Source organism: Strongylocentrotus purpuratus, unplaced genomic scaffold (genome assembly GCF_000002235.5).
Source record: "Strongylocentrotus purpuratus isolate Spur 01 unplaced genomic scaffold, Spur_5.0 spur5_scaffold_10, whole genome shotgun sequence".
Classification (NCBI taxonomy): Eukaryota; Metazoa; Echinodermata; class Echinoidea; order Camarodonta; family Strongylocentrotidae; genus Strongylocentrotus; species Strongylocentrotus purpuratus.
Window position 1 is genome coordinate 21,367,770 of NW_022145595.1, and position 13,910 is coordinate 21,381,679.

The 13,910-nt window shown below is 41.6% G+C and overlaps 1 protein-coding gene across 2 annotated transcripts; it reads right to left on the reverse strand.

Moving 5' to 3' along the window:
- Positions 1–535: 535 nt before the first annotated feature.
- LOC115921723 (F-box/LRR-repeat protein 15-like) lies at positions 536–9,011 on the reverse strand. 2 transcript variants are annotated; one of them, XM_030979753.1, is made up of 4 exons: positions 8,944–9,011; positions 7,281–7,713; positions 1,774–2,439; positions 536–807 (listed from the first exon to the last, which is right to left on the reverse strand). In XM_030979753.1, the coding sequence occupies exons 2-4, from the start codon at positions 7,616–7,618 to the stop codon at positions 600–602; spliced, it is 1,212 nt and encodes a 403-aa protein (XP_030835613.1). In that variant the 5' UTR covers positions 7,619–7,713; positions 8,944–9,011; the 3' UTR covers positions 536–599. The 2 variants fall into 2 exon arrangements, with proteins under 2 accessions (XP_030835613.1, XP_030835612.1); XM_030979752.1 differs by having other exon boundaries at positions 8,889–9,005.
- Positions 9,012–13,910: the final 4,899 nt, after the last annotated feature.

Here is a 13,910-nt window from a genome sequence, read left to right on the forward strand (position 1 = left end):
ACATGTATACAGTGTAAGTGTGGAATATCACATTGTGTTATTGAATGTGCTAGATGTAGATTCAAACCAGAACCAAATACATTTTGAAAACATACTGCTGGAATGTAACGTCGTCGCTTTTAAACTAGAAAATATTGTTAAGTGACAAACCAAAGACCCCCCCCCCCCCCATCCCCTACAAAAACAAAACAAATTGAACTGATATATACTGTTCTGTAGTAGTTGATATTTGATAACAGATGGGAATGAGAATTTGAGAACTTGCCAGTGCATCATGCAATGACATGCATTATATCAAACCAACTCTGAATACCAACTCTCAACTCTGCTTCCTTATACATGTGCAATGTACATATAAATTCACTATCCTGTACTGTACTTTAAACTTATGAAACCCATTGAGGACACTTTTTTCATATCAATTCATTTGTGCATAGTACAAAATTACTATTGAAGAAAATAAAAGAAATAACAGTTTTTATTTTAAAAATGCCATGTTCTTGGGGTTTTGTTCTTGTTTTAAATATACGTTAAATTAACTGTGGCACATACAGTACATGTACATTCGTATGTAGACTGAAATACAATGCATGATGACATCATAACGCAAAGTTGGGTGGTATACTCCTTGCTCGTCCAAACTCCCTAGCCCGTAGATGGCGCTCTAACTTGGCGAGATCGCTCTCTTCTGGAAGCAATACATCAATCTGAACCCCTTTGGCGCGGAACCTCGCGAGACTTCTCTCTGTAATATAGCGACAGTCTTTAACTTTTAAAGTTTTCAGGCTCTCCAAGTTCCATAATTGGCTGTTCAAATAAATAAATGGGGAAAAGGAGGGTACAAAATAGATATTCAATGCTGGAAGAGAGGCCATCCAAAGTCAACTCTCTAATACATGTAGTATCACATTTCATTTCATTATCAGCTTTTCAATGTTTCTGAAATAAAAAATGTGCTTCAATTATGCAATTATTTGTTTTCAGTGCTTAGTCTAAGCTACATGTACATGTATTGCTTCATTAATCTTCAATTTAATTGACATTGACAAAGATGAATCTGATGACCGGGGTAATAATATGATTGCAGGGCCCTCAGGGAGAACAGTATGAATACTGATGAGGCTACCCTGGGTAAACAAGACATATTATTATTATTATTATTATTATTATTATTATTATTATTATACAAATAAGCTTATAAAATGAAAGGACAATATTAGGTATTATTATCTATGTAAGGCTTTTAAGTGGTACAATAAATCAGTGCATTCAATATCTTTAGCGCAGTACCCGGTTACTGACCAATATTGTCTCTGTATTGCTCAGTTCTCCGGGAACTTCAACTATCGATATTGATATCACACGAAAACAAATCAATATTACCATGGTACAGTAAGTCAAATTTTGTTATTTCACTAGTCAGGATAATATAGATAATAATAATATTGAATGGCTTTGTTATCTTTTGATACAGTACAAGAATAAATTGCCCTTGCTAAGGCAATATTAGACTCGTCTTTGACTCGTCCAATATTGTCATAGCTCGAGCAATATATTCTTGTATCACACTCAAAGCCATTCAATATATAAGTAATCATATTCCTCAAGAATGCTGTAGTTTTGCTTGTCAGCAGGCCATACATTTGACAAGTAATATTAAGTTATTTACCTTATAAGAATACATCTCATCAAACAGGAGAAGAAGACAGAGATTCTCAGTAATGTGGTAGTAATGTGTACAGTAAATTACAACAACAAAAAAAAACCACTTACCGAATTGCAGCATCTGTGATTCTCCAGCACCCTTCAACATCCAAGTACTCAATGTTTGGACAGTACGTACATATCTGATCCACAAGAAGATCTGTAACACCATACGCTCTGGCTACAGACAACCACTTCAGCTGTGGGTGTAGCTGCAGGACCAGACTGAGAGTATCATCGTCCATAGCCCAGCATCCCCTGAGGTCCAGGTGCTCCAGCTGGTCACAGTTCATCCCGACACACTCAACAGATGTCGACGTCACCTGTTGACACTCTGCAAGGGACAGGCTGCACAGGTCTGGACACCTGGTGGCTATCCTCCGCACCACGTTGGTCGACAGACTCGAGTTCTCAGAGATGCTGATATCCCGCAGGTTTCTATTCGCTTCGATGACGGGCAGGATTAGATCGTCAGTGATCCACTTCTTGCAATTGGCAACGTTCAGCGTGGTGAGGTTCTTTGCCTCAGCAGATACAACGCGAAAGGCATCCTGGGTGAATTCAGGTCCTACAGCAGACAGGTCAAGGTGATGATTGGAGGCAAAGAATATCGCTACAGCATCTCGGCAACCGCAGGACACCTGTCGCAACTGAAACAAGTCTGTGAGGCTCATGAAGGGCAGAATTCTGGAGACTAAAACATCTTCCCAAGGGAGAATATCCAGGACGGTCAATCTAAAGTGAGAGGAAGAAAACAATGATAGATTGACAAAAGATTTTTCGGGATTTTACTACATGACAAAGAAGAAGACGTCAACTAATTGTATTCTCTTTCACTCCAACTATTAACTTACGGACAAGATAATAGAATGATGCTGCTTCTTAGAGAGGAAATTTATTCCCTACCCTTCAACAAAATGTTCTTAAGGGGAATTTTAGAATGACAAAAGATAAAAGCCTAAATGTATCAATGGACGTTGGTCACCAGGCTTACCGCTTTTTCTTTGGTTTTAAACAGCCTCCAATCAGATGCTTCAGTATTCGCATCAAGTTTGCCACAATCAATGCCATAGTTACTTCCACTAACAATGCACCACTTTCAAAGGAACCTCGACAGCTCGATCCAGGCCAACACCAAAAATGATTCTCAAGTCAAGTCGTTTCTCAAAAGCAACTCGACTTCAACCAATGCATCCATGAGCTGAACTAAATTTGTCCAAACAAATCCATTTCATATGTTCATTAGACTAATTTTGTCCCTCGAAAAATGACATCTTCATGTGCTTTTTGACGAAAAAGAAGGCGTAGGGCGACTCCCAGCTCTTACGATGGATTATGAGAGTCTAAAGAGCTACGTGTATTACGGCAATAAGGCATTCCAAGCTATGAGTGGTTAAGCTGCCCTCGGAGTGAACCTCTAGAACCAATGACACATCGGGCTAATCGCAGCTGTCAACAGCAGAGTGTCTGGTACTCTGGTGAGATACTGCATGCGCGCGTACATGTAGGTTGGTAGGGACAATGTACATCCTGCATGTAACCCTGCATGGTACGTGAATGGTTGAGTTTACATTACACTGATTCAAGGGTTTCAGGCCATCAAGATCATTTAAATCCCCAATTTCTTCAATTTTGTTTAATGAATTCATCACATGTTTGAATTAATTAGCTGATCAACTGGTAGATATGGGTGTACATTACCAATTCTAATTAGCCATACTGAAAATTAATGTTTGGTCTAGTAATATACATATTTCATGTTTATAAACTCTTGGTTGCCATACATGTATGAACAAACAAATTTTCTTTTGTTCTGAATGTCCTCGTTTTTTTTTATTATCTGTACCTACAATGTATGAGGTTTCAAGAAAACCATTTTTTATTAAGGATATATGGCCAGCGGCTTCTGAAATTAAGAAAAAAAAACCTTACAAAGTTACAAAGGGATCATTTCTATTACCATTTTCTTCATACCTTGTTCATGCTGTCAAAGAAAACATGACAACTAAATTACAGGTCTCTTTAATTCTCCTGTTTTACCAGTCCCAACCAAACACTTCCTGCCCTGGCCTTGTTTACCGCTATGCTCTTTAGGTTTAATCTAATTTCCACAAAATGTATGCTGTGTGACGTGAAGGGGAACATTGTTCAGTGCGAGGGGTGGGTCCAAGAGCAATGGGGAGGGTGACCGGATGAGTCCTGGGTATAAATTGGGAAGGGGGTGAGGAGGTGAGAGGGGGGGGGGGGGTGAGGGGGTGAGGGGAGGGGTGAGGTGGGTGAGGGGGTGAGGGGGTGAGGGGCAGGTGAGGGCAGGTGAGGGGGGGAGTGAGGGGGGTGAGGGGAGGGGAGGGGTGAGGTGGGTGAGGGGGTGAGGGGAGGGGAGGGGTGGTGAGGGGAGGGGTGAGGTGGGTGAGGGGGTGAGGGGCAGGTGAGGGCAGGTGAGGGGGGGGGGGGGGGTGAGGGGGGGTGAGGGGAGGGGAGGGGTGAGGTGGGTGAGGGGGTGAGGGGAGGGGAGGGGTGGTGAGGGGAGGGGTGAGGTGGGTGAGGGGTGAGGGGCAGGTGAGGGCAGGTGAGGGGGGTGAGGGGGGGTGAGGGGTGAGGGGGGGGGGGGGGTGAGGGGGTGAGGGGAGGGGAGGGGTGAGGTGGGTGAGGGGTGGGGGGGGGGGGTGAGGGGGGTGAGGGGGGGTGAGGGGCAGGTGAGGCAGGTGAGGCGGGTGAGGCAGGTGAGGTGGGTGAGGGGCGGGCTGAGTAGTACACTGTAGGTAGGGATGGGGTGGTGTTGTGTGGTGCGGGTCCTGGGAATGAGAGGGGGCGTGGATCTTAGTTTGCATTTTGCAATTAAGATTTCATTAGAAAAATGTCCAAAATCTTGAACACACTTGATTATAAGACTTCCTTTTATAATACTTGAACATGTATTATTTGTTTACAAGAATTAAATACCAGTAGCTTAATTTTGACACAGAAACTTTGCCCCACAGTTGTGCACTGGTGAAAGAGCAGCAGCAAGGTGAACACATCCATGCAAGATCGTTTCAAAGCGACTAAAGACTGCTTGTGGAAACTCATCGTCTTTTCAATCTTACGAGTACTATGCTTTGTTTGCGATGAGGATTTACTGCCTTCCTGTGAAAGGTGAAAATCATGACGCACACCTGCTATTATTCAGGGTTTTCAGACGAGAAGTAAGGTAAAGTACATTTATGTTGTAAGGGATACAGTTTTTAAAATGTATCGTACTCAGCCCATAAAGTTCCAAGACCTTCTTGTCATTAGTTCTTTATTCTGCAACTCAAGTCTCAAAATAGTGTACGGGATCAATTGCACATTATGAGAGATATATTTTTATTTAGGTGGGAAGGGGGGGGGGGGGTTGGGGGATCTGGGGATACGTGAGGTGAGGTGTACTTCATGGGGGGGGGGGAGGGAATTGAGTAGTTAGTAATTATGCAGGGGGTAGTTTGGATTATCAACAAGGAAAGATTAACATGGGTCTATGTGTACAAATCAAATCATTAGGCCTACCATTAGATTTCTGTAATTTACAGTTTGAAGGTTTACCAGTAGATCAGTGTGAGAGATAAAATGTTAAAACAAGGTACATGTACATGTATATGCAAATTTTGGATGTAAACACTAAATAGTTTGCCTAAAAGTCTGCTGAAGGTATCAATCTCTCACCAAAAGCACCGAATATACACTAGAAGAAGTGTATAGCTCAAATGAATATTACCGGTATTCATCATTAATTTTAAGAAGCATGTGGTCATGTATTTGTAGTACATTAAGTCTGCAGAAATCGCAGTGGCCTTGGGTGACGATATTCTTAGACGTTGACGCAGACAAATTAGCACTTGGAATTAAGCAGGAGATTATACATGTACATGTGTATAAATGTATGCACATATCCCATAGGGCATGGCATTCAGCCCAAGTATAAATCAGATAACCTGAAGTCTGTAACTCATAAAAAATGTCACCTTTTGCCATTCACCGTGAATACTGATTTTAGCAAAGTCTCATGATGTGTTGGTCATACATGTAGTCCTACCCATGCAAATCAATTAAGTCTTCAAGCGTCACCAAGTTCACAAGTATTTTTTACAAGCTATTTACTCCTTGTGTTTCCTACATGTACATACCGTATATATGCACATGTGTCATGTACATGAAGGATGTTAATTGTTAGATTAGGGGTAACAACAGATACTGGGTAATTTTACCGCATTTCACTTATTTCGAATGAACCTTAATTTTCCCTGACTTAACAATGATCACTATTCTTTAAACTAAACTTTAGGTAAAATATTTTCTCACATTCTTTTAGATACACGAAAATTAATAAACATTTCACAGTTCAACTTTGGGTGATCTTGTCGAACTACATCAAAATACTACCTTTGAAATGCAAGATTTGTCATTATACAACAAAGATCTATGATAAATTACCCTGAGGATTTAACAAATCTTGGCCACAGATCACTATTTTGTCATGACACTACCAATAGAGGGAACTAGACTGTGATTAACCTGCTGCAACTTCCATTCATACGATTCGCAGTCACCACTAGAGGGCACTAGACGATGGTTAGCCTGACTGTCACATTAATTACTGTCGCTATTACTAGGTGTGACAAACCAATTACAAACTTCAACTTAAAGGGGGAGTGAAACCCCTGGAAACAAGTTGTTTTTGATAAAGGCAGAAAAATGAGGGAAAAAGATCTGTAAATGTTTGAGGAAAGTCCAATTAACTAACCTGCAAGGTAAGCAGGCGCGGATCTACGGGGGGGGGGGGGGGGGTTTAGGGGGTTTAAACCCCCCCCCCCCCCCTTGGGCGGCCCAAAAAAAAAAAAAAAAAAAGGAAAAAAAAAAGAAAGAAAAAAAAAAAAAAAAAAAAAAAGAAAGAAAAAAGAACACACGCTGGAGAGAAACCCTTTCAAGTGCAAATATTGTGAGAAGATATTCAACTCATCTGGTAACTTACCAAACACATGATAACTCTGGATATAACTGTGTATTTAACTGTTACTTGATTTAAAAAGACGTTATCATGCACTGCTTTTTATGGTCTCCATTGTGTTAATAGATGCCAGGAAAACATCACTTACGGGGTTGAAATAAACACCCCCAAAAAAAATCGGTTCGCCGCTTTGCGGCTCGTGGACGATGCTTCGCATCGTCATTATTGTTCAACCCCCCCCTTAGCAAAAAGCTAGATCCGCCCCTGGTAAGAAAGTTGCAGGGATTTTTATTCAAATTGACAAAATGACTGTGGGATAACCAATGTGAGCAGCTGTTCATGTGTTTTGAACTAGACATTTCATCAATTCAATTTTTCTACATTTCCCATAGTTTTGCCCTCAATTATTATTGTAAACTTGTGCTTTTACATGTACATACCCTCTCATAACCTTCATTTTTGTATCCATAAATGTAGGAGCAACAATCAATGACATACATGTACATGTACATGTATGTCATATTAAATGAAAAATCAATGAAATACATATTTTTTTAAACAATCCCACAGTCACTAGGGATTTCCCCTGAATTATGACATCCATTTTCCTTACCCATCAGCAGGGACAACATTCAATGGATTATCGTCTTCCTCCTCTTCATCCTCCTCTTCATCATCGTCTCTCGACCTCTGACTTGTCCTTTCTTTGCAGACCTTCGTCCAGTCACTTTGTGGTGAGAAAGAAAGACCCGCCTTCATCGACATGATCGACAGGTGACTCAGGACGTCCCTGTCCAGTGCACCACTCCCAGCGTCTCTGGATCCATTCACGTCTGATTCAGATTTCCTACCCTGTTCTCCGTTCACATCCATTCTTTTCTTAGCAATCGGTTCTCCATCCTGGTTCTGAAGAATGATTACTTCTTCCCATTCTTGTCCGTCACCAGCCATTTTCTCTAATTGACTGGCATTACATTCACATGATGATGATGATGAACTGGATACCTTTTTTTCATGTGCATAGCCAATATAGAGTCGGTAAACACCTGTTGAAAAAGTAAAATCATAAATAAAATAGAAAAGGGATCAGCATCATTTTTGACACATTAATTCTTCAAACTTAAGTTATAGACTACTCCAATTAAAGGTTACCATCACTTAATCAAAATCTGGTTAAATAAACTCAAGAAAACATATAAATCATCATAAATTCTACCATTTCACTGCCAAGCTTAGGCCAGGATATGAATAATTCAATAATGATGATGCGGTGCGCGGCCGCGGTGCATTATACAAATAACGCACGTCCCAGAGTGCAATAGCGGTGAATGCAGTACGCGCGAGGTTTCTTTAGATTGGTGCCGCTCTGTGCAACGAGCCGCTTGCGGCGAGTTGACAGTGCGAACCATCTGAAGAAACCGAGTGAACACTGCATTTACGTTTCGCACAACAGGGTCAAGTGCGTTATTTGTTTTATAAAATAGCGACACAAACAGCAACAAACAAAAGTTTAGATCTTTTATAATAGTAATACGAGAGTTCGATCTAGATCTAAGTGTTAGAGTTATGTTGGTTCTAGAAATAAAATGAGGGTCTAAGACCTTGCAGGCTTACCAAAAAGTCCACGGGATTCATTGTTTGATTAAAAATAAAATGCATAGGGTGTCTAGAGACGAGTCTACGTACATCAGACAGCTGAAATTCCTGGCTAGCTTCATTATAAAATCCAAAAGTCAAAACGGGTCTAAATCCAAGGCAAAAGTAAAACAAAAATTTGCTTTCTAATAATACCCCGCTCTAGCTAGACTAGAGCTAAGCTACGCGTACGCTGAGCTGGGGATCATGGTGGAGCGTACAATATTAGCTACGCGCGTAGCCTATAGCCTACAATGCACTCGAGGGAGCGTACTAGTACTACGCGTACGCGCGCGCACTGGATCTCCATGGTCACGTACGCGCCGTGCAATATAACTTTTTACTGCGCTTTTTCTGCACTCATTTCTGCAAAATCGTGCTTGCATCAAAAATTTGTCAATGCCATGTGACGCGTATTGACCAATCACGATGCTTAAAATACTAGAGCCATTTTATAAATAATGATGTAGCACGGGCCGGGTCTGGCCCTCTGGGCCTGGCTCTCTCACGTCCATGGCGCATCCACGACAGAAGGGCAATAAATGTAATACTCTAAAAATGAATCTTAATTGGAGTTAAGATTTACCTGATTTACATTTCTGTCACTATAGACGTGCTATTATTGGAAGAAGAAGATGTACCTGCTCTGCACGGCTGTAGTCTACTCTTACAAGGAACCAAGCATCTTTATTATCATCCCTAACTCATCCGTGCGTTGATCCTGGCCGGAATCACGTAGATTATTGGTATCCGAAAAAGGCCAATTTAACGGTGCCAATTTAATGACGACTTTATGAAACTAGCGATTCATTATAGTGTAAAAGGCATGGAGATTGTCGCCGAATGCGAATCCCACTGGTGCGAAAGAGCATTATTCTAAAAACGTATCCGAAGTATATTCATTTTTTTTTACAGGACAAGTTACGTAGTCTCTCATCCAGGGTCATTATTATATTTTTGTTTCTAAATTTTTCCTTTCTTGTTTGCTTCAGAGTTAGAGTATTTTTCGGATTTGTGTTGACCATCGGTCGAGTGCTGTAATAGTAAACAAATCCTGGCTTCATGCACGGTATCAGGGGGGGGGGGGGGGGGGGGGGGGCAGGGGGGTTGGGCGGTGGGGGGGGGGGGAGGAGGCGGGGAACGTTTTTTTTTTTTGGGGGGGGGACACGTCTCCCCTCATTTTTTTAAAGGGGGATCGTCCCTCCCCCCCTCAAAATTTGAAAAAGTGCCCCCGAAAAAGGTAGCAAATACTAAAGACTGCAACTAACTTAGGTTCTGGAGGGCCCAAAAGTGCAGCGTTTAGACAAATAAAAATGCAAAAATCTTTTCACTCGGAAGCTACGTTCCCTTGCATAATAACCTTCTAAAATTAATGTACAAGTAAATACTGAGCAAAACGAAGTGTGAAAAAAGTTTATTGCTTGTTTTTATACTATAGTTTTGCTAAGAAATGTAATTTTTTAATACAACCAAAACTTCAAAAATCTGTAAGGCGCAGTCCCTCTCATTCACTACGCTCCCTCGCAATTGCGTATTGATGGGGGGGGGGGGGAGCTTTGGGGAAGTCCCCCCTCAAAAAATGTCATTCAAACGTGGTTTATTTCTAATTCGATACCAGTGATTTACAAATGTTGCTGAAATGGCATTTTCCCTGACCTTCCGGGGGCTCTGCCCCCTGGACCTCACCAAGGGCCCTTAAAGCAGCCCCTGGTTGCTAATCTGACCGTAATTAAATGCCTAAAATTCCTGAGCTTCGGGGGCTCTCCCCCTGGACACCCCCATGGGCCCTAAGGCGGCCACTGGATGCTCTTCTGATCGTAATGTAATGCCTAAAACCCCTGACCTTCCGGAGTTTCATAGGGCTCCGCCCCTTGACCCCCCTGCCGGGCCTCTGCTCCTTGACCCCACGCCATGCAATTTACGGTCCACTTGCTTCGCTCGGCTTGATCTACCTGATCGTAAATACTTTAGCCAGGACCTGCGTAACATGTAAGAGTGATGGTGATGCGGATTCTTTTCTGCCCCCCCCCCCCCATTACGCCACTGCTCCCTCGTCCCTCGCATTTTGCCCCCCCCCCCCCGGTCGTGAAAAGAAATCGCCGCCCCTAGCCGCACGGTATGCACCATTATCAAATTCGATCTAAACAAAATAATGTCACTGCATCATTTTAAATTCAGTCAGCCTCTTTTGGGCTGCCACGCAAAATAATGTGGAAAACTTTGCGACATTTTAGTCAGGATGTTAAAGCCCGTCTATACTAGTTTGGCCAGGGGGGAGGGGGGGTTAGACCACACAGCGTGGTCACTGACAGGTGGCTATCTCATCAACTCAGCTCTCGATTAACATAAGAGGATCATGGGTGACCAACGGGCACCCGGCGTTTAGGCGTTGTTTTCTCTCCAGAGGGCCAATTTAGCTACAAGTAGTACAGTGGGGATTTTAAAAACAGAAATAGCACGTATTAATATTTGTTCTTCTTCTAATTCTGATATTTACTTCAAGCTTGCTAATATAAACATTATTATTTATATTCCCGATTTCTTTAGATTTCTTTGGATATATTGTTGTTGATTCTTAATTTGAGAAAAGGGTCATTATTCATAAGGGTCATCATTCATATTTAAGGACCCCGATTCATAATCGAAAATGAGGGTTGCTATTCATAATATGAGAAGAGGGTCGTACTCGCTATAATACAAAATCGGGTCGAAATTCATAGGCCTAAGGGTCCCTATTCATAATACAAAATAAGGGTCGCTATTCATAATACGAGAAGAGGGTTGCTAGTCATAAAAATTACATAGCAAACAAAATGATAAGAAAGGGAAAAGTTGGCTGTGGCGTAGCTCTGGGGGGGGGGGGACGACACATGGCCCCGAATATTTGTCGAAAACATTATGAACATTTACTTTCGTGACAGGACGAGATAGTTTACAAGCAAACCACCTCATCAGGCCCATAGAAATAAATATGAATGTCTGACATCTGAATGTCCGAGTCGTCATCATAAGCGTAAAAGGCGAGGGGTAATATTTCATAATGTAGATGTGTTTGTTTTATAATGATCTATCTTGTTTAATGACAATTCACATCAGCCTTACTCCTCGTTTGTTTTGTTCCCTTTATTGTAATTTTTTATTTTGATTTGGCTATTTAATGTCATTGACTCTTTATATTTTGTGTGTGAACCTGTATGGATGCATACGTGTATTTGAATAATTATTACGTGTATTTTATCAGTTGCTTAGGATTTATCAGGTCTCGAATTAATTAATATTAACTTTCCTGAACCTGCATGCACATTTGTATTTACATTCCGTTTTTTTGTGTGTTTGTTATGTATTCATCATTATATCCTGCCCCCTTGTTGCTACGAGGAGGGCTAGATATCCCACCCCAATTAAAAACAAAAACAAATTCATCACGGCATTTATTTTTATTTATTTTTCGCACTAGACCTTATCAAAACCTCCTGACCCATCACCACAAGGCGTCGCTAGACCTTTTTCAAGGGGGCGGAGAGGGGGGGGGGTGTAGGGGCCACCGATTATCGACAAAACTAGCCTCCAATATTATTACCGACAAATATACTAATGCCAATGTCCCAATGTCAACACATTTCACCCTATAAACACGGGGCTAAGAGCTAAACTATTTTTCAGTGCGAAAGCTTTGACATATCATTATATTGTTATAGAAAGAAGACGATTCGTTATACCTTTCCCGACTCGTAAATCCTATTCTGAATTTAGTTTTCCCCCTCCCACGCGGAGCGCTGAAGCTTTGACATTTCATTAAATTAATATTAGAGAAAGAAATTCTCAATCGCAGTTCCCGGCCTCTTCCGCTTTGCCTTTTTTTTTTAATTATTAGAAAGAGAAGACGATTCGTTGTACAGTTTTCCATTCCTAATCCTTGTCTGAATTCAGTTCCCGGCCTCTTCCGCTTTGCCGTTTTTTAAATTTATTAGAGAAAGAAGACGATTCGTTGTACCGTTCTTGATTCTTAATCCTAGACTGAATTCAGTCCCCCCCCCCCTCCCGCACGAAGCGCTGAAGCTTTAACATTTCATTAAATTATTAGAGAAAGAAGACGATTCGTTGTACCGTTCTCGACTCTTAATCCTAGTCTGCATGAATTCAGTTGCCCCCCTCCTGAGCGAAGCTTTGACATTTCATTAAATTATTAGAGAAAGAAGAGGATTCGTTATAATGTTTTCGATTCTTAATCCTTGTCTGAATTCAGTTTCCCCCCTACGGCGCGAGGCGCGGAAGTTTTGCCGCTTCATTAAATCATTGAGAAAGAAGACGATTGGTTGTACCGTTCTCGACTCCTAATCCTATAGTCTTAATTCGGTTGCCCCCTCCCGCGCAAAGCGCGGAATCTTTCACGTTTCATTAAATTATTTTAGAAAGTAGACGATTCGTTGCACGACTCTTAATCATTGTCTGAATTTTCAAAAATGTTTCTTTGTCCGATAAAAAGTCACAGTTCGTAGGGGAAAAAAATGCCGGCCGACCGACATAATACATCCCACCGAATTAACTTCTGCATTGATATAGTACACGAGGATCGAGCAAGAATACCGAAACAGCGGACCCCACACAGCAACATATCTATGCGTATGCATCATTCTTGATCTCTCGACGTGGCGACTCCACCAAACATCCCCTCTCTCTCTTACTCCCACCCCTCCTCTCTCTCTCCTCTCTTTCATCCCCCGTTTGTTTTCTTCTCTTTTTTCCCTTTCTTCTTTTCTTTCTTTTCTTTCTTTTCCTTTGTTTCCTCTCCTTCCACTTGTTTTATTTTCTCTTTCATTCTTCTCTTCTCCTCCTTTCTTTCTTTTCCTTTTCTTTTTTTCTTTTCTTTCCCTTTCCATCTCATTCCCCCCTACCCTTTTCTCATTTTTCCCGACAGCAGCGCAATTTTACCGACAATATCTTGACAAGTGCGGGGAGGGGAGACGGGGGTGTCTCACACCCCCCTTTAGCGACGCCCCTGACCACACGGTCCACTACCCCAACCACATCCCAACAAAAAGGATGTAAATGTTTGGTTCATATTCGGATCGCATTACCTCTTTGTACGCTACATGACGCGAAAACCTTTATTTTGAATAGCGGTCCTTACGCCCTTTATTATAGTGACCCCCTTTCAGTTTTATGAGTAGCGGTCCTTACGAATAGCGAGGTTACCCCCTCTTCCACTTTGTTTGCTTTGATTTATAAAGCCATTTGTTTTTTAAACTCATACTAAAACCCTTTAAACAAAAAACTCTCACTATATACCTATAAGGGACTGTTTTTTCTTCTCCTTGTTGATGGTTCGGCTCTTTTGAAACAAAGCCATGGTTGTTGGAGGTGGGGGCGTAAGTTTAGGGTCTTCCCAACTGTCTATGGTAATTGTAAAACTTGCGTACTGCCCTCAAACTTTACAACACACACAACACACACAAAAGGTAGAAAAAGAAGAGAGGAAAAGGAAAGAAAATTAGAAGAAACGAAAAGAAAACTGGAGAAAAGAAGAAGGATGGAATGGATCTTTTCTCGGTTTCAAAAACTTCATAAAGCATTTATTCAAGGGGACGGAGGGCGGTTCCCCCTGGAT